This window comes from Bos mutus, chromosome 7 (assembly GCF_027580195.1).
Source record: "Bos mutus isolate GX-2022 chromosome 7, NWIPB_WYAK_1.1, whole genome shotgun sequence".
Lineage (NCBI taxonomy): Eukaryota > Metazoa > Chordata > Mammalia > Artiodactyla > Bovidae > Bos > Bos mutus.
Window position 1 is genome coordinate 73,712 of NC_091623.1, and position 19,548 is coordinate 93,259.

A 19,548-nucleotide genomic window follows, 5' to 3' on the forward strand; every position below is an offset into this window, starting at 1 on the left:
AGCTGACATTAGAACCCATTCTGCCTATCACTGAAGCACTGTGCTGTGCTCACTTGTTTCAGTCATGTCCAACTCTTTGGAACTGTATGGACCATAGCCTGGCAGGCTCCTATGTCCATGGGATTCTCCAGGCAAGAATACTGAAGCGGGTTGCCATGTCCTTTTCCAGGGGATCTTCCTGACTCAGGGATTGAACATTCATCTCTTGTGTCTCCTGCATTTCAGTCAGGTTCTTTACCCACAGAGTCACCTTGGGAAGCCCATCACTGAACAAATACTTAACTGCAACCTCATTCTGCCTCTAGATCTTACTGAAAATGACAATAACTAACATGTACTGAGTATGTACCATGATCAGACTCTGGGCTAAGCACTTTAGACACACTTCCTTATTTAAATCTGAGAGATTTAATAGATTAGGATTGGAATTTACCTATTATTAAATTTTAGGGCTTTCCTGGTTGCTCAGTGGTAAAGAATCCACCTACCAATTCAGAATACGTGAGTTCAATTCCTGGGTCTGGAAGATCCCCTGGAGAAGGAAATGGCAGCCCACTCTAGTATTCTTGCTTGGGAAATCTCATGGATAGGAGCTTGATGGGCTACAGTCCATGTGGTCACAAAAGAGGCAAACATGACTTAGCAACTAAACAACAATAACCACCTCATTTTACTGAATCAAAGACTATGCTTTGGAGAGTTTAGAGAGACCAGAACTCCTCCCTGATCAATGTGACTTGAGGTCTGCTCTGTCAACCTTATTTTCTTTCTAGAGCACTGTGGAAAATACTTGTTGAAATACTTGAAGGTTTTAGCTGCTCCTTCTGAGGTCAGAATCTGAGGAAGATGATGGACTTTATTCCAGTTAGAAGGAACTCTTGAAATAGCCTAATCCAAATTATCCCAAACATGGACTGGGGCCAATACATGACAAAACATCATCAGTACAGGAGTAAATCAGAAAATAACAAGGAAACATAATGAGTTTTTCATTAAACTTATATAAGAGTATCCTCTTTTTTTTTTTTTAACATGGGGATGTCAGTAGTAGAAATCTTTTTTTCCCTTGTTTGGCAAAATATGAAGCTCATCAAAAATCTTTATCAGGAGTCAGGAATTATTGGGTGGTGAAATCCAAGTCTCTGAACTCATTCCTCAGACAGAAGAGGAAGCTGCTATCAGGAGAAGTGAAAGGCTTTTGCTCAGGTAGAGGGTATGCTATGCTATGCTAAGTCGCTTCAGTCGTGTCTGACTCTGTGTGAACCCATAGACAGCAGCCCACCAGGCTCCCCCGTCCCTGGGATTCTCCAGGCAAGAACACCGGAGTTGGTTGCCATTTCCTTCTCCAATGCATGAAAGTGAAAAGAGAAAGTGAAGCTCAGTCATGTCCGACCCTCAGCAACCCCATGGACTGCATTCCAGGCTCCTCTGTCCATGGGATTTTCCAGGCAAGAGTACTGGAGTGGGGTGCCATTGCCTTCTCCTCAGGTAGAGGGCTACTCATGACTAATTCAGAATCCTAGCCTGGGGCTCTTTTTTCCCAGCATAAATTTACCTCAAACCCTTCCTTACACCTGTCACTGTCTTGGGTGCACAGAAATATTCGTGCCTCCACTCAAACTATTTTCTCATATTTTCCCCATATTCTAAATCTTCTGAACTCTGAAACCAACTAAAGGTTTCCTCCTATACACCATGTGTAATTACCTGAGACCGGTCCCTTTGTGGTGAGCATCCTTGGAAAGGCTGTAGTGATGTCCCTCCATGGAGTCCAAGCTGGTGTGACCTTGGCTAAAGTCAGAAACCAATGTAAGGATGAGGCTTCTCTGACAGCAGAAAAGTGGCAACAGAAAAAAAATTGTAAACACAACAATAGAAGAGAAACACATGCTAAACTTCCAAACCTACCTGAACACCTTCGTTGAGAGTATATGACACTCAGAATGTCTGACAGAGGTGTGTTGCATCATTATTATCACAGTCTAATTGTTAATAATAAAACTTACAGCCATAGTAAATGCATTTGACAAAACATCTCATAAAATCCTCCCAGTGGCCTCTAGGGTAGGTAATATTATATTTTATAGAAGAAGAGGTCACAGAGTTTAAATAACTTGTCAAGATTACATAGCTGGTAAGAAGCAGTGTCAAATTTGAACTTAGCTCCATCAACCACTAAGTACACACTCTATAAGCATTAAAACATGAGAGCATACGTGCCCCCTCTTCCCCACACATGCAGATCCAGTGGTTCTCAATCTTGGCTGCACATGGGGGAGAATCATTGGGTGTAGACTTTGTAAAACTCCCATGCTCAGGCTCCATCCACCTCCAGAAATGCTGATTTCCCTGGTTCAGGGCTGGAGCCCAAGCAACTGTGGGAGTCAAAAGGCTCCCCAGGTGATTCCAATGACCAGTCAGGTACTCAGACCACTGATCTAGCACTTTCCTTCATTCTATGGCCATGAGGTTCAAAATAGATGGAGGGAATTAAACACGGTTGGACCTGTTAAACTTTAGGTCTTAGGGTCCCAACTGGAGGGCTGTAATTGGGAAGACCAAAGGTGAGACTAGTCAGTGTATTTAATATGATCCACAGGCAAATCTCATTCAGAAAGAAGGTATGCAAAAGTCTACTCACCTGGTTTGATGATCAACTCCAGGTTTGATTTTCGATCATTCATTAGACCTGGGAATTGGATCCGGCAGCAATAGGTCCCACTGTCAGCTAAAGTCACATTCTTGATGGTTAAGGTCATGTCTCCTTTGTGCAAATCCCTCTTTAGTAGGTATCTGCTGGATGTCTGATAGGTCACATTCCTTCCATCAGTCCTGAGCACCAAACTATAACATTCAAACACAGGGCAGGGTCCCTTGCCCCAGCACACAGGCACGAGATTCTCGGTGGTAGCTGGAGAGTAGGTGCAGGGCAGATCAGCATTCTGACCCACCTGAGACACATATGCCCCTTTCAAAGAACCTGCATAAAGAGGGAAAGAGAGCAGTGACAGAGGTTGTTCCACTTCAAGAAAACTGCAAGCAGTGCTTTGCAGAATAAAGAGGAAACCACTGCTGCTGTCCTGCTTGGAGAACAGTTCACTATAGCAATGATTCTCAGACTCAAGGGGCACCAGAATCACCAGAAAGCCTTGTTCAAACAGAGAGAGCTGAGCTCAACTGCTAGAGTTCCCCATTCAATAGTTCTTGGGTGGGGCCCAAGAATTATATTTCTAACAAGTTCCCAGGACACCCTCAGAATATGGCTCATCTTAGAACCTCAGTTTGAGAACCAGTGCCCAAGGAGAGAATCATGGCCTGGTCCTGTGAACATTGAAGGGCACTGCTGATGGAAACAGATAATCAGCAGTGAGTCACTGTCAGCCAGGAAAAGAGCTCACCCATTTAGGCTAGTCATCTATTCACAAACTCAGGGCAGTTATCCTGACACAAAACTCTCTCTCTTTTTTTTTTAATGAAGGACCAGTCACATAATGAATAAAAACCCTTGGTTGAATAAGAAGTTAATGTATGGCTGTTCTGAGGTTTAAAATTTATATAAACTACACACTAATATACACGCATATTAAAAAGCAGTATAAAAATATACACACATATTATAAAAGCAGTATAAAAAGCATATGACAACTCTCCCATACCCTGCTCTTTTCCATTTCCCAGCTCCCTTTCCCAGAGAAGCATTCATGTATTCCCACTGCCCTGTGACACACACAAAAACAAGTCCAATATATCCATTTTTGTGCTCCTTGCTTTCTTCAATTAACATTATGATTTAAAAACATCTCATATCATCATGTTTCATCAGCTTTGCTATTTGTATCATGGATATATCACAATTTCTTTACCCACCTTCTGCTGGTGGATATTTAGGTTTCTTCCAAGCTTTTGCTTATTACAATGATCATCCTTGCATCTTTATCTTGTACTATCCAACTGCAAAAATCCAGACTTACTTGTAAGCAGTAGCAGCATGAGCAGGACATAGTCAAAAAGAAGATGTGAAAACATGGATTCTGAAGAAGAAAGTCAAACAATGGCTCTGTTTAGGTGCCGTTTCAATTCTCCAATCGAACTGAGTATTTCCTGGAACTGTCTCTCCTCCCAAGTCACAGGAGCAGTGGCCACTCTCCAGACTGCTGGCCCAGCACAGCAGGTGTTTGACTACCAATCACTGCTCTCTTAACACTGTCATCTATGATGACAGCAAAGGAAATGCTAGTTCTCTCTCATGATAGACCACACACATCCTGTGAAGACTGACATTTACCCTGTCCTCATCAACGAAGAGGAAGCAATACTCAGAGGAAGAAAACTGTTACTCTGTCAAGTGTCTCTTGGCAAATAGAGTAAACCCTCTACTATCTTCAGTGAAATAGTAGTCCTCGGTCTGAAATGGACAGTGTTCCCTGGGAACACAGGTAGAAATATATCACTCATACATTCATTCAGTCAAGTCAGTCAGCTGGTGAGTTCTGTGACCAATGTTTATGAAGCATCTGCTACTTGTCAGGAACTGGACTAGGAGCTGGGAGATACCACCATGAATGAATGGCCTGATTCTTTTTTTTTTTTCCTTTTGGCCATGCCATGTGACTTGTAGGATCTTAATTCCCTGACCAGGGATCGAACCCATGCCCCCTGCATTGAAGTGTACATTCTTAACCACTGAACTGCCAGGGAAATCCCAGGCCTGTTCCTTATCCTCACATTTAGCTGCCCTTTCTACTCCAATCATGAAACTAGTTCTTAGCCTTGCTCTAATACAAACTGAGCTATGTCATATAAGCTTACTAGGTTGGCCTCCCCATTTATAAAACTTATAACATGAGGAAATTGTGTTAGGTGATATATGAACAGCTGCTCTAATATTCTGACTTCGACCTGAACTTTCAAACTCTTCTACCAAGGAAAAATGCATTCCTTCCTGCAATGATTCTTTCCCCCTCCTGTTGGGGGAACTGAAGGCACCTCGATATTCTATTTCCTCCCATATAAACTAGTTGTCCCCTCTCCTTCCATCCCAGGGGCTTTGGGCATCAATTGCCAGAAAGTGTTGAACCACACTCTCCATTATTGAGATTAACATCTCAGACTCAAACAGTCTCAACTCTGGGAGAGTGACTTTTGTCTGGAAATCTTAAAAGCAAACATCTATTTATAAAAGGGAAGTGAGCTCTCAGATGGAATAGTTTCTGAAACCCTGTGGTCTTCCTCTGTCTTCTCTGCCTGAATTTCCTTGTCACTCACTTTAAAAGTTACTAAATGCATTTATTATAAATATCCAGCTTGTTCTGTGTGTGTACCTTTATAGTGCCACAAAGTTAGTGGTGACTCAGGAGATCATGTTCAATTTCTTTATGGTATATATCCACTCCAGTGTTCTTGCCTGGAGCATCCCAGGGACAGGGGAGCCTGGTGGGCTGCCATCTCTGGGGTCGCACAGAGTCAGACACGACTGAAGTGACTTAACAGCAGCAGCATAGACAAGGAAACTGAGACCTGAAAAGACCAATTTGCCCAAAGGTATATGACTGTTCATTTCAGGCAAGAACACGAGTTTCCCTAAGAACCAGATTGTTTTCCCACTGCAAACTATGTTTCATAAATTTCATATTTGTCCTTACTATGTCTGCCCACATACCTAATAACAACAAGCAAATGTACATATTCAAGTGTAAGGTAGATTTGATTAAACATGGGGTCAGAGGTTAGATTTACTAACAGCATGCGTGAGTCCAAGCAAAACTGTTAAAAGTTTCAGGCTTCACATTTTGTGTTCTGATTTTGGTTTATTGTGTTTCTTATTATTACTCTGTCCTTTATACATCTCTGGAATTATTACTGGATCCAGCTTAATAAAAGTTTAACAATGGGAACTTCCCTGGGAAGCCACCTGCCAATGAAGGGAACACAGGTTCAATCCCCATAGCCCAGGAAGATCCCACATGCCATGGAACAACTAAGCCCACATGTAGCAGCAAAGACCCAGGACAGCCTAAATAAATAAATAAAATTATTTTAAAAATGAAATTACTTACTAGTCAGGCTTTTAAAAAAAATTAACAATGTATTAATTCATTGAGGTCTAGACATGAAGTTGCTTAGAAATCTACTCTAACCCCTTTCTTTTTCTGTGTATACAGGACTTTTTCTGAATATTATCATTTTCACTTATTTCTTGGTGTTTTTTTTTAACTGTTTAGGCAACACATCCAAATGGCTAAAGTTTAAAGCAATATAAAAAACCTATACTGAGAAGCTTCATTCTCACCCCTTCAAGTCCACCAGTTTCCCCCACCCACCCTACAGGTTTCTATTTTCATAAATCTTTTGTATATCCTCCCAATGTAAACATAAGAAAATAAAGTATATATTCTTATTTCTCCCTTTTTCAGACAAAAAAGCATATCATAACACATTTTACAATTTGCATTTTCCATTTACTATTTTATATGAATTTTCTGACATATCAAAAGCAGAGAGAATAGTACACATTCTCAATACACAAATTCAAAATTATCAAATTTTTCTTTTAAAACAAATCCCAGATATCATGTTATTTCACCCTTACAGACGTCAATGTGCATCTTGTTTTTTAAAAATTGACACTCTGCTAATTACAATTATCACATAAGACAAAATTAATAATGATGTCTTAGCAGCACCTGATTCTTCAGTCCATAATCAAATTCCCCTGATTATCTCAAAAATGTCCTTTAATAATAGGTTTAAACCCAGATCTAAACACTGCATTTGTTTGTAATAACCCTTGTGCTTTTGGTTGTTGTAACCCTACACTGCATTTGGTTGTTATAACCCTTGTGCTCTGTGTGCTCAGTCACTTAGTTGTGTCCGACTCTTTGCAACCCTTTCGACTACAGTAGGCCAGGCTTCTCAATCCATGGGATTTTTCAGGAAAGAATATTGGAGTTCACTGGGACAACCCAGAGGGATGGGATGGGGAGGGACGTGGGAGGGGGGTTTGGGATAGGGGACACATGTACACCAGTGGCTGATTCATGTCAATGTATGGCAAAAACCACCACAATATTGTAAAGTAATTAGCCTCCAATTAAAATAAATACATTAATTTTTTTAAATCACTTCAGCTGCTGCATTATAAAACCAGTTAAGAAGTGTTCACAGATTTCCCTGTGAGAGATAATAGTAACTTGAATAAGAGTGGCAGTTCAGTTCAGTTCAGTCGCTCAGTCATGTCTCACTCTTTGCTACCCCATGGATTGCAGCACGCCAGGTCTCCCTGTCCATCACCAACTCCTGGAGTTTACTCAGATTCATGTCCATTGAATCCGTGATGCCACCCAACCATCTTGTCCTCTGTCAGCCCCTTCTCCTCCTGCCTTCAATCTTTCCCAGCATCAGGGTCTTTTCAACTGAGTCAGTTTTTTGCATCAGGTGGCCAAAGTATTGGAGTTTCAGCTTCAGCATCAGTCCTTCCAATGAACACACAGGACTGATTTCCTTTAGGATGGACTGGTTGGATCTCCTTGCTGTCCAAAGGACTCTCAAGACTCTTCTCCAACACCACAGTTCAAAAGTATCAATTATTCAGCACTCAGCTTTCTTCATAGTCCAACTCTCACATCCATACATGACTACTGGAAAAACCACAGCTTTGACTAGACAGATCTTTGTTGGAAAAGTAATGTCTCTGAATTTTAATATGCTTTCTAGGTTGGTCATATCTTTTCCTCCAAGGAGCAAGCATCTTTTAATTTCATGGCTGCAGTCACCATCTGCAGTGATTTTGGAGCCCCCAGAAATAAAGTCTGTCACTATTTCCACTGTTTTCCATCTATTTGCCCTGAAATGATGGGACCAGATCACCATGATCTTAGTTTTCTGAATGTTGAGTTTTAAGCCAACATTTCTACTCTCTTCTTTCACTTTTATCAAGAGGCTCTTTAGTTCTTCTTCAGTTTCTGCCTTAAGGGTGGTGTCATCTGCATATCTGAGGTTATTGATATTTCTCCCAGCAATCTTGATTCCAGTTTGAGGTTCATAAAGCCTGGCATTTCTCATGATGTAATCTGCATATAAGTTAAATAAGCAGGGTGACAATACACAGCCTTGATGTACTCCTTTCTCTATTTGGAACCAGTCTGTTGTTCTGTGTCCAGTTCTAACTGTTGCTTCCTAACCTGCATACAGATTTCTCAAGAGGCAGGTCAGGTGGTCTGGTATTTCCACCTATTTAAGAATTTTCCAGAGTTTGTTGTGGTCCACACAGTCATCAAGATGAATAAAATTGCTTCCAAGCTCTATTTGAGATGTAGAACAAGCAAGACCAGATGGGACCAGAGGGGTGAGTGAAAGGGAGGAGTGGATAATAACATTCAAGTTTCAGGCTTCAGTGACAAGATGAATGAGGGTGTAATTCACCAAGATAAAAATAAGTCAGCAATGGTACGTACTGGCCCCAAAATATGCTTAAATAAATCCTGAAAACCTTCAAAAAAAAAAAGAATACTGGAGTGGGTTGCCATTTCCTCCTCCACAGGTTATAACCCTTAAGTTTCTTTTCATCAAGGCCAGTCTTCCCGCCTTTCCCCCTGCCACTGACAAGTTGTACAAAACAATGTGCTGTTCCACATTCTGGGTTTGTTTCCCTGTGTCTCTTCATTTAAAATATTCCTCTTTTCTTTGTATTTCCTATAAATGTAACTTAGCTCTAGAGATTTGGTTAGATTCAGGCTTGATTCTTTGGCAAGAACACACAGCTGGTGCTACTCCATCACAATTGAATGGTTGTGCCACATCTAGAGATGCTAAGATCAATCAGCTTGCATCTTTCTTTTTCAACTTCATATTCTATTCTGAGTATTTCTCCATTTCAGCTCATATAGAATGTTCTTGTTCTTTATTATGGCAACATAGATCTTATTGGGTGAAAACACTGGGTGGAAATAATAATGATTATTCTTTTGAAAGGAATACAGCGTGTCTAATTTATTTATAAAGATGACCATAAAAGACCCACGAAGGTCTATGATTCTTTAATTATGTACAAGAGAAGTTTGCTTTTTGAAAGTAGACATTGAATGTATTTTTGGTAAAGAAGTATTCCATAGTGTAATATTTTCTATATTCTGTTTATTAATAGAAACTCATATCATGAATTTTCTTAAGGGTTTGTTGAGGGTTGGCTATAATTACGTGGAGGGATAACTACACAATAAAACAACTACATATGATACTACTGTAGAAGTTAAGTGTTCTGTTTTCTCCCTCTGTCAGCAGGAAACGTGGCAGAAAATCTCAGACTCCTTAAAGATATCCTCCAAACACTAAATGGCAACACTGGAATTATGTGTAATTACAATTAAACATTTATAGATAACTAAGGGGCCACCTGATGGGCTTCCCAGATGGATCAGTGGTAAAGAATCCACCTGTCAAAACAGAAGACATGGATTTGATCCCTGAGTCAGGAAGATCCCTTAGAGAAGGAAATGGCAACCCACTCCAGTATTCTTGCCTGGGAAATCCCATGAACAGAGGAGCCTGGTGGGCTACAATTCATGGACTTACAAGAGTCAGACATATGACAAGAGACAAGGGACCACTTGACAAAATGTATAAAATGGAAGTGAGAGAATTTTACTCAGGTCAGAAGATAGGAAAACGTGGGTGAGACAGATAAGATCACCTGGAAAACTCAGTTCACTTAGAATCTACCCTATACAATGGGAGAACTGCAGTTGACTAGGTAATGGAGAGATAGTAATGCCCACTAGAGCTGGAATTCTAGACATACTTAGTTTGAACCAAAATCCTCTCATTTAAATCACAGCATCTCAGTTAGGTTCCATGTACCATTAGTGCCAAAATTTTGCAAAGGCAGACACTGAGGTTGGATATAAAGGGTAAGAAGTTAAGCAACTCTGAACTTGATCTTGACCTATAGATTACAGCTAGCCATGTGACTTCTCTTTAAAGGGACTATAACCTTATGTGTCTGTACAATACTTTAAAAACTTTTATTATATACATCATAGTCACTGTAGAAAACTGTGAAAAATAGGAATAAATAAATAAAATAAAGGCCAGACCCCGGTACCTTGAAATATCCACTGTCACCAAAACAGTAATGTTTTTCTCCTTTCAGATATTTTTAATAAATTTCTCTATATATATACAATGTGTTAACACCATACTTTTGGTAGGTCTATCACGACTCAGAAGGTCTTACTCATGGACAATTGTGAATATCCTGAATTCACTGGGACCCAGGAAAAGGTACAAAACTCCCCATTAAATCACCTATCAGTGTGTAGACTGCATCTCAGATGATCTCAGATGATGCAGTCTACAAACTGCATCGATGAAAGTCTTTTTATTTTACTTTTGTTTGTGTGGTCTTAGTGCTTTCATTCACATCAAAGTGCTTTCAATATTGCCTTCTGCATCTGGTCCCAGCACGGACAGAGCTACTTCATCCTTCTCATCCAGGTATCTTAGGGTTAGCTACAAGACAAATTTCTTCCTTGCTACTGCCCACCTCTCAAAACATGATTTTGGTGTTCTTTTGCCAACAAAGACTTCTCTCACCAAAGACCCTATACTTTACTTATGTTGCAGATGACTGAAAATGCAACTCAAATTAGCTTAAACTATGGATTTATTGGCTGATGTTACTGAAAAGTCTAGCTTCAGGCAAAGCTTGGCTCAATGGCCCCAGTGAAAACATCAGGGACCTGATTTCTAGCTGTCCTGGCATTGGTGCCTTCTGCAGATCCTACAGTGTCCCTCTCCCGTCCCTTCAGAGCACATATCCGCACACCAAGAACATCTCTTGGCCACTTTCCCACAAGCCCACGGATGCACATTCCCTCAAACACCCAAATTGGGTTACAGACTCATTCTTGGACAATCTGTGTCCATAGGGTCAAAAAGGACTAATTGGGTAAGGCCTGGGTCACCAAATCTCATGCTCTGAAAGTGAGAGAAGGGTGGTTACCCTAAAGAAAAAAGTGTGGTGCATTTTAACAGGAGAAATGGATGCTGGGCAGCAGAAGCAAATATCCACTACAGCAGAAGCAAATGCCTCCCAGAAAGGGATGGGGTGGTGGGGAGATGGGGAAAGAAACCTTGATCCTCCAAATGTGGATGGCTCTTTTTCTTACAAAAAGGGTATTTTACTAACATAGTGCTTTTTAAGGACTTCCCTGGTGGCTCAGGTGGCAAAGCATCTGCCTACAATGCGGGAGACCTGGGTTTGATCCCTGGGTCGGGAAGATCCCCTGGAGAAGGAAATGGCAACCCACTCCAGTACTCCTGCCTGGAAAATCCCATGGACGCAGGAGCGTGGTAGGCTACAGTCCATGTGGTTGCAAAGAGTCGGACAGGGCTGAGCGACTTCACTTTCTAGTGCTTTTTAACTTAAAAAGGACACGTTCTTCACAACCCCAGGGAGATGCTAAAGAGCTCTCTTGTCTCTAGAGTTTTTATATTTAGTAACTGGATGAGTGCCAGAGAGATTTTGCGGTCACACTCAAACCAAGGTCAGAATCAGCTTAGCGCTGCTTCTGCTCAGGTAATCAAACCTCTTCAGAGGGGAGGAAATGGGAGGGGTGTGAAATAATTAACCCTTGATAACTCATCGAGGCTCCCAGTGACGAAACTGAAAAGCATGAAAACCATCAAGAAAATTCTATTGAGCTACGTAGTGAGTCACTGTGGGAACTCCTATCTGAGGTTTCAACTTGAAAATGCCAGTCCCAGTCTCCTCCAATGTGATGCTGGTTGGGGAGTGGTGAGTGGTTGCTCACCCCAAGCATGTTCAATATGGCAATTCTTTGTGTTCATTATTTTTTTGCTCCAGGTTCAGATACTAAAGCTAATCATCCTTCTCAGTTTAACAGACGTACTCTTCATCGTCCCAGTGAGGATTCTCTCTTATTTTACTTCACTATTTCCCCACTTTGTCTCTGACTCACAATCTTATTTCTTTTTAAAAATTTTTTTAATTTATTTTAATTGGAGGTTAATTATTTTACAGTATTGTATTGGTTTTGCCATACATCAACATGAATCCGCCACAGGTATACACGTGTTCCCCGTCCCGAACCCCCCTCCCTCCTCCCTCCCCGTACCATCCCCTGGGTCGTCCCAGTGCACCAGCCCCAAGCAACCAGTATCATGCATCGTACTTGCACAATTTCATTTCTTTCATCTCATGGGCATCCACTTCACACAAGAATGTTGAACAATTTTCTAAAGTGTTTATTCCAGCTTACAATCTTACTGGCAGTGAGAACTCTTAATGCCCTACATCTTTGACAATATCAGGATTGTCACACTTTTTAATTTTTTCCTGAGTGTATGATGATGTCACAGTATGGCTTTTAAGGTTAAACTACTCTGTTTAATGGAAAACGGTAAAGATGTACAGAACACTGCAAAAACTTAAATTTACAGTTTACCAATACTTAGAAAGCAAACACACAAGTAACCAGGACCCAAAACAAAAAATAAAACATAGCCGATCTCCTAAAGTCTCTCTGACCTCTACTCCTTTCCCAAGCACAAAACCTTCCTCTTGTCCTATAGGTAATCACTACTCAAAATTTTTCAGTAATTACTTGTTTTTAATAGCGTTACCATTTAGGTAATGCATCCTAAAGTTATATGTATAATTTTGCTTGTTTTTTAACATCATATAGTGAAATCAAATTGTCTATAGGCTTTTGCATCTTGCTTCTTTCATTTAACAGTGTACTTATGAGATCCATTCATGCTGCTTTGTATCTCTGTGGGGTGTTTTTATTACTGAATAGTTTTCCTGGGACCGGATATGTCTCAAATTGTTTATTAACTTTGAAATGAACATTTCATCTTGTTTCAGTTTTCAGGAACAATGTCACCCTGGACATTCTCATTTATGAATTCATGGTGGACACACAGGAGCTTCTCTGCAGCATACTTCTGACAGTGGAATTAGTAGGTCAGAGGGTATATATGTTTTGAGCCTTATTAGATAAGGCCTGTTTCCAAGACATCTACCAGTAGTGTATGAGCTTCTCCTATTCCATATCCTTCTCAACAGTTGGTATTGCGAGATTTTTTTTTTTTAGCCAACTGGTAAAGGATATGATGGCCTCTCACTATAGCTTTATTCTGCATTATACTCATTACTAACAAGGTTTTGAGTGAAAAGTGAAGTCTCTTAGTCGGGTCCAACTCTTTGGGACCCCATGGACTGTAACCTATCAGGCTCCTCCAACCACGGGATTTTCCAGGCAAGAATACTGGAGTGGGTTACCATTTCCTTCTCCAGGGGATCTTCCAGACCCAGGGATCAAACCTGGGTGTCCTGCATTGCAGGCAGATGCTTTACCATCTGAGCCACCAGGGAAATAGTCACTAACAAGGTTAATGAACATCTTTTCTTTGGTTTATGAACCACATGGATCTAGGGAGTGGAGGGGCACAAATGCTTATATGGGTCTTTTGCCTATTTTTTCTGTTCGGTTTCTCAGTTTTTTATTGATGCATATGAGTAATTTATATACTCAGGATACCAGTCCTCTGCTGGTTTAATCTGTTATTAATATGTTCTCCCACTTTGTGGCTTTTCACTTATTAATGGTATGCTTTTTGAATACAATTTCTTAATTCAAATGTAGTAAAATTTACTAGCTTTTTATTTTGCCAGAATTGATTTATATATATTTTTGTCCTAGCCCCATTTATTGAAAATTCCAGCATTTTCCCACTACTTTGCAATGCCATCTCTGTTATATTTGAAAAATCATATAGGCATGAATCTGGTTTTTGGTTTTCAAGTCTGTTCCAATAGTATATCTGTCTTTCCTTCTGTCAGTATAAAACATTATTTTAACTATTGCAGCCTTATGGGACATCAAATCCTCCACTTAGTTCTTTTATCAAGAGTATCTTGGCTATCTGGGTCTCTTGTACTTCTCTCCTACACATTTTAGAACCATCGCATCAAATTAAAACAAAACCAAAAACAAACTAGTAAAAATCTGACTAGCTTGCATTGACACTGCAGATCAATGTGGAGGAAATTTGATCTATCACCTTGAGGGTTCCATTCCATAAACATGCTTTATCTCTGCTTACATTTAGATTTTCTTTAATGCCTCAATAAAAATTTAAAATATTCTCCCTAGTGGTATTCAGCTTATTTCTTAATGTTTTTTCCTGGGCATTTCTTATCAATAGATGCTATTTTTCATAGTATCTTCTTTTTTCTATGTTAATTTTTTAATTTTATTAACAATAGTGAACTTACAATGTTGTGTTAATTTAAAACTTCTGTTTGTTGCTGGTATTCTGAAATGCACTTTATTTTTGAACGCTTTTTTCCTCCAACCAATGAACTTTTTTATTAATAACTAGTTCAGTTCAGTCACCCAGTAGTGTCCAACTCTTTGTGACCCCATGGACTGCAGCACACCAGGCTTCCCTGTCCATCACCAACTCTCAGAGCTTACCCAAACTCATGTCCATTGAGTCAGTGATATCATCCAACCCTCTCATCTTCTGTCATCCCCTTCTCCTCCTGCCTTCAATCTTTCCCAGCATCAGGGTCTTTTCCAACGAGTCAGTTCTTCGCATCAGCTGGCCAAAGTATTGGAGCTTCAGCTTCAGCATCAGTCCTTCCAATAAATATTCAGGACTGATTTCCCTTAGAATGGACTGGTTGGATCTCCTTGCCGTCCAAAGGACTCTCAAGAGTCTTCTCCAACACCACAGTTCAAAAGCATCAATTCTTCAGTGCTCAGCTTTCTTTATAGTCCAACTCTCACATCCATACATGACTACTGGAAAAACCATAGCTTTGACTAGACAGACCTTTGTTGGCAATTAATAATTTACATGTAGATAATTAATAAAACCATAGTCAAAGCTATGTGAGATGGACCACATAGAAGGCTGAGTGCCAAAGAATTGATGCTTTTGAACTGTGATGCTGGAGAAGACTCAAGAGTCCCTTGGACTACAAGGAGATCCAACCAGTCCATCCTAAAGGAAATCAGTCCTGAATATTCATTGGAAGGACTGATGCTGAAGCTGAAGCTCCAATACTTTGGCCACCTGATGCGAAGAACTGACGCACTGGAAAAGACGCTGATGATGGGAAAGACTGAAGGCGGGAGGAGAAGGGGACGACGGAGGATGAGATGGTTGGATGGCCTCACTGACTCAATGGAATTGAGTTTGGGCAAGCTCCAGGAGATGTTGAAAGACAGAGAAGCCTAGTGTGCTGTAGTCCATGGGGTCACAAAAAGTCAGACACAACTGAGTGACTGAACAACTATCTGTAAATTATACTGAATTCTCTTATGTAGCCAATCATATTTTCTGCAAATAATGACAGTTCAGTTTTTTCTTCTTCTTCAACCCTACATTTTTCTTATCAAATGTTAGGCAATGTGTACATATTTAATTGAGGTTTTGATAGCAGACATCCTTGTTTCATTACAGCTCTTAAAGAAAAGGTTTCACCTCTCACCTTGGGTATAATACATGCTGTAGATTTTATACAGCTACTATTTACTACATTAAGAAAGTTCTCTTCTATTCCTAAACGTTCTAAGTTTTTTCTTTTTCATGAATGGATACTAAATTTTATATATTTTTTGTGACAGACTACATTTTCTAGTCTACATTTTAAAAATAAACACAGATTGACCATAAAGATCACATTTTATTTTCACTTGTTTATTATGGTCTCATAAAAACAACTGGGGGATCTTCCATTTCCCCTTTTTCTATTCTGAGTCTGTATTTTTTTTTTTTTTTCCTAACAGTGTTTGGTAGGACTTGTCAGCAAAACTATTTGAACTTCAAGTTTTCTAAGATTTTGACAACTTTCTTCTTAATAGTTAGAAAGCTACTCAAGTTTCCTACTCTTAAGCCTAGTTTTATAAGAATTTATCCATTTTACCTAAATTATCAAATTTGTTGGTATAAAGTTATCCATATTTTATTATCTTATTGTCTATCAAATCTATAGTGATGTCCCTTTTTCATTTCTGCTGATTATTTATGGCTTCCTCTTTTTTAACCACTCTTCCCTTTAGGTAGTAATGAGTCAGAGCCCCAGGCTCATGCACCACTGAAGCCTTTCAGACACCCACTCAGCCCTTCCAGATCAGATGCTTCTTCAGAGATGATTAGCAAGCCTAAAACCTGAATATGTTGCTTGGGGACAAATAAATTTCAGAAAGAATTAGTGTGGGCCTTCATTTTTGACATTAGATGGTAAATACCCTGTGTGCTGCATTGTGCTGTCATGTTCAACTCTTTACAACCCCACAAACTGTAGTCCTTCAGGCTCCTCTGTCCATGGAATTTTCCAGGCAGGAATACTGGAGTGGGTTGCCATTTTCTACTCCAAGGCATCTTCTCGACCCAAGGATAGAACCCACGTCTCTTGTGTCTCCTGTGTTGGCAGGTAGATTCTTTACCACTGTTACCACCTGTGCTTCCCAACTACTCTATGAGATGGGTCTATAATTATCATAGCTAAGGAAACTGAATGTCATTGTGGTTGTATTTCAAACCAAGGCTACAGTGCTAGTACATACAAGAGCTCAAATTCTACCATGTCTTACTCTTTTTCTCTTCTCTTTTAAACCTTATTTTTAACTCAGCCATTTACTAGCCAAAGTGTCTTCAATGTGTAAGAAGTTACATCTTCATCCATAAAATAGTTTTTAACATTTTTCCAATCTGAGTATGGAAAGACAGACAGACAAACATATATACCAACTCAGACTATACTCAGCAACTTGCTGTTGCTATATATAGAATATACTTTCACAACAGTACTCCCATTCTTAATGGCTCTTAACGAGTACATGGTATTCATTGTATACCTTCATGCTTGTTGAATGACTGAAAAATTGTGAAAATAAAGACCCAAAGGCACCTTTCCTTGTAGTTATGATACAGTGTATTCCAAGCCAGCCATGTCTCCCCCTCCCAATCCCCGACTCCCATCCTTTCAAAGCCCTCCCTTATTCCCAACCTACAAACAGCAGGAAACCAGCAGCTTCACAGATGGTGCTTCACAGCTTGATGCTAAGCAGATGTGAGAAGCATCTTTCTGTCATCATCTACTCAGAATTAACCAACAGTGTCTTAGGTCTTCCTCAGGTCTTGTCCAGGCAGCCCTGAGAGAAAAGCTCTAATCAATTAAAAAAAAAAAAGAACTCTTATTCACAACACAGTACTGATTATTTTGAAATATCTATACCCTATTCTTTCCATGAGAAAAAAATGTGTAGGCCACAGCAGATACAGCATCTCACTCGTTAAATACAAAGTTCAGTATTACCATCAGCATCTATGAGTTTCTCCATCTGAGTCCCCTCTTCTGCCACCTGGCTGCAGCTCCTAAACAAGAGGTAACAGTGCCACTTACTGTTAGACTCATCACATTACAGTTTGAAACCAGTTCCTCAATTTTGGATTCTGAATGCCAAATGCAATTAGCAGGAAAAGTAACAGTTGACCTTTGAGAGTTTACTAAGTACCAGAAATTATGCTGAGTGCTCTGGAGCCATAATCTCACTTCAGCCGCAGAACAAACCTATAATTTTTATTTTGCAGTTATTAAGTGGTTTTATGAAAATATTCCAGGGTTAAGAATCTAATCACCTAGATCAGACCCTCTGGCCAAATTCATTCGGCTGCCTGTTTTCGTACATTCCACAAAATAGGAATTATTTTTAACATGTTTAAATGGTTTGGAAAAAATCAAAAGAATATTTCATAACATGTAAAAATTATTTAAACTCAAGTTTCAATCTCCATATCTAAAGTTGGAACACAGCATTCTCATTTGTCGACATATTTTCTATGGCTGCATTTGTACCGCAGTAGAGGAATAATTACAATGGCTAAAAAATGTCAATTCCTGACCTAGATTCTAATCTGGATACACCACCTGAGCAAACCACAAAACTGATCCCCATTTTCATAAAGTGGGGGTGATATCTACTTAAAGAGAGTTTTAGGAAGGTTACTGCTTAAACGCACACATCTCAAGACAGCAGCAGAATTCGATATAAATGCTTTAAAATGTTCAAAAGGAGCTCATAATTTCCATCTACAAAATCCTTCCTCAGTCTAATACTGTGTGATGTATAAAATAAGAATTTTGGGGTTAAATATCAGATTCCACTCTTGACTCTGTTACTATCTATGATTTATTAAATATATGATGCTGCAGCAACAGCACAGAGAGGTAATAAAGTATGAAGGTTTAGGCTTTGAAACTAGAATATTTCAATCCTGGCTTTGCCACTCACTAGCTTGGTGACCTTGGATAAATGATACCCCTCTGAGTCTCCACTCCCTCATCTGAAATAATGGTGTAAAAATCATGATTTTAATGGGTTGTTTTGAGGATAAAGAAGCTTTTTGTATATTAAGTGATTAGAACAGTGCCAACTAAGTGCTTTATATGCATGCTATTGATGTATGTTACAACTTACGGCAGGGTGCCCCAAAATATTTCCAATGGCATACTGAACTAAGAAGTGGCCAATACAAGAGCAACACTCTGACCACCCTCTCCCAACCCCAATTTCCCCCACCCCACCCCACCCCTGCACCGTTTCCCCCAAAGCAAAAAACAAACCTCTCCCACAAAAGGTGCACTCACCACAGTGAAGGGAAAAGGACACCCTTATCACCAGAGATAAGGAATTTGAGCTGAAAAGCCTATATAAATAAACCTTGTTACCTCTTTATTACTCCAAGCCCAAATTGTTTAGATTCCTCATTGAGCACATGCCAATTCCTCACAAATTCAGTGTTTGTGTAAAGAATATAAATGCTCTGGCTACTTCTTAGGTCCCATTGCTGAGACCTCTGTGTATAGGAATTAAAATTTTCTCATATTGTCTTGTGTCAGTTTTATTAGTCCAATCACAAGAACTCAAGAGGGATAGAGGGGGAAATACCCCTCTCCCCAACACTTCCCATCAGATTTAGGATAGAACAAACTCCTTTCCTAGGCCTTCTAAATCCTGTAATCTGACACCATCTGCTTCTCTAGCTCCAACCTCCTCCCTCCCTATGGTGTGGCCCTAACAGCCTTTTCCCTCAAAATTATGCCAACTTTTGTCTCAAGAGACACTTGTACTTGCTGTTTCCTGTGACCTCAGGACAGGTCTTTTCTCTCAAATACAACACAGCACAGTTAAAATGGTCTTCCACAACCCTTAACAATTTCAAACACAGAAACAACTTGAGAAATAATGTGGGCAAGGCATTTTGAGTAGGAAACAGAAATATATTGGAAGCAAGATTCTTGTTATAATGGCTGAATGGTTAATGCAAGAATTTATGCCTTCAAAAATTAACCTATTTATGTTCCTGTTTCTTTCATTTTCCTTTCCACTCTTCATACCCCCAGGAACTAAACCACTGTCAGGAATAAAGAGGACCACAATATCCACTAAATGAATAGAGCAAATAAATGGACTTAAACAGAAGGGTGGACCACCTCCTTCCATACATTAA

General features: G+C 39.8%; 1 protein-coding gene across 5 annotated transcripts in view; it reads right to left on the reverse strand.

The window, feature by feature from the left end:
- The window catches only part of HAVCR2 (hepatitis A virus cellular receptor 2), a 30,759-nt gene extending 24,961 nt beyond the window's left edge, over positions 1–5,798 (reverse strand). Inside the window, exons 1-4 of one of the 5 annotated variants that reach the window (XM_070373002.1) lie at positions 5,322–5,798; positions 3,972–4,031; positions 2,642–2,980; positions 1,708–1,791 (exon numbers count right to left, since the gene is read on the reverse strand). In XM_070373002.1, the coding sequence (XP_070229103.1) occupies positions 1,708–1,791; positions 2,642–2,980; positions 3,972–4,026 (478 nt within the window). In that variant the 5' untranslated portion in view covers positions 4,027–4,031; positions 5,322–5,798. Of the gene's footprint in view, positions 1–1,707; positions 1,792–2,641; positions 2,981–3,971; positions 4,376–5,321 lie in introns of those variants that run through there. The other 4 variants (XM_070373004.1, XM_070373001.1, XM_070373003.1 and 1 more) reach the window with 4 other exon arrangements.
- Positions 5,799–19,548: the final 13,750 nt, after the last annotated feature.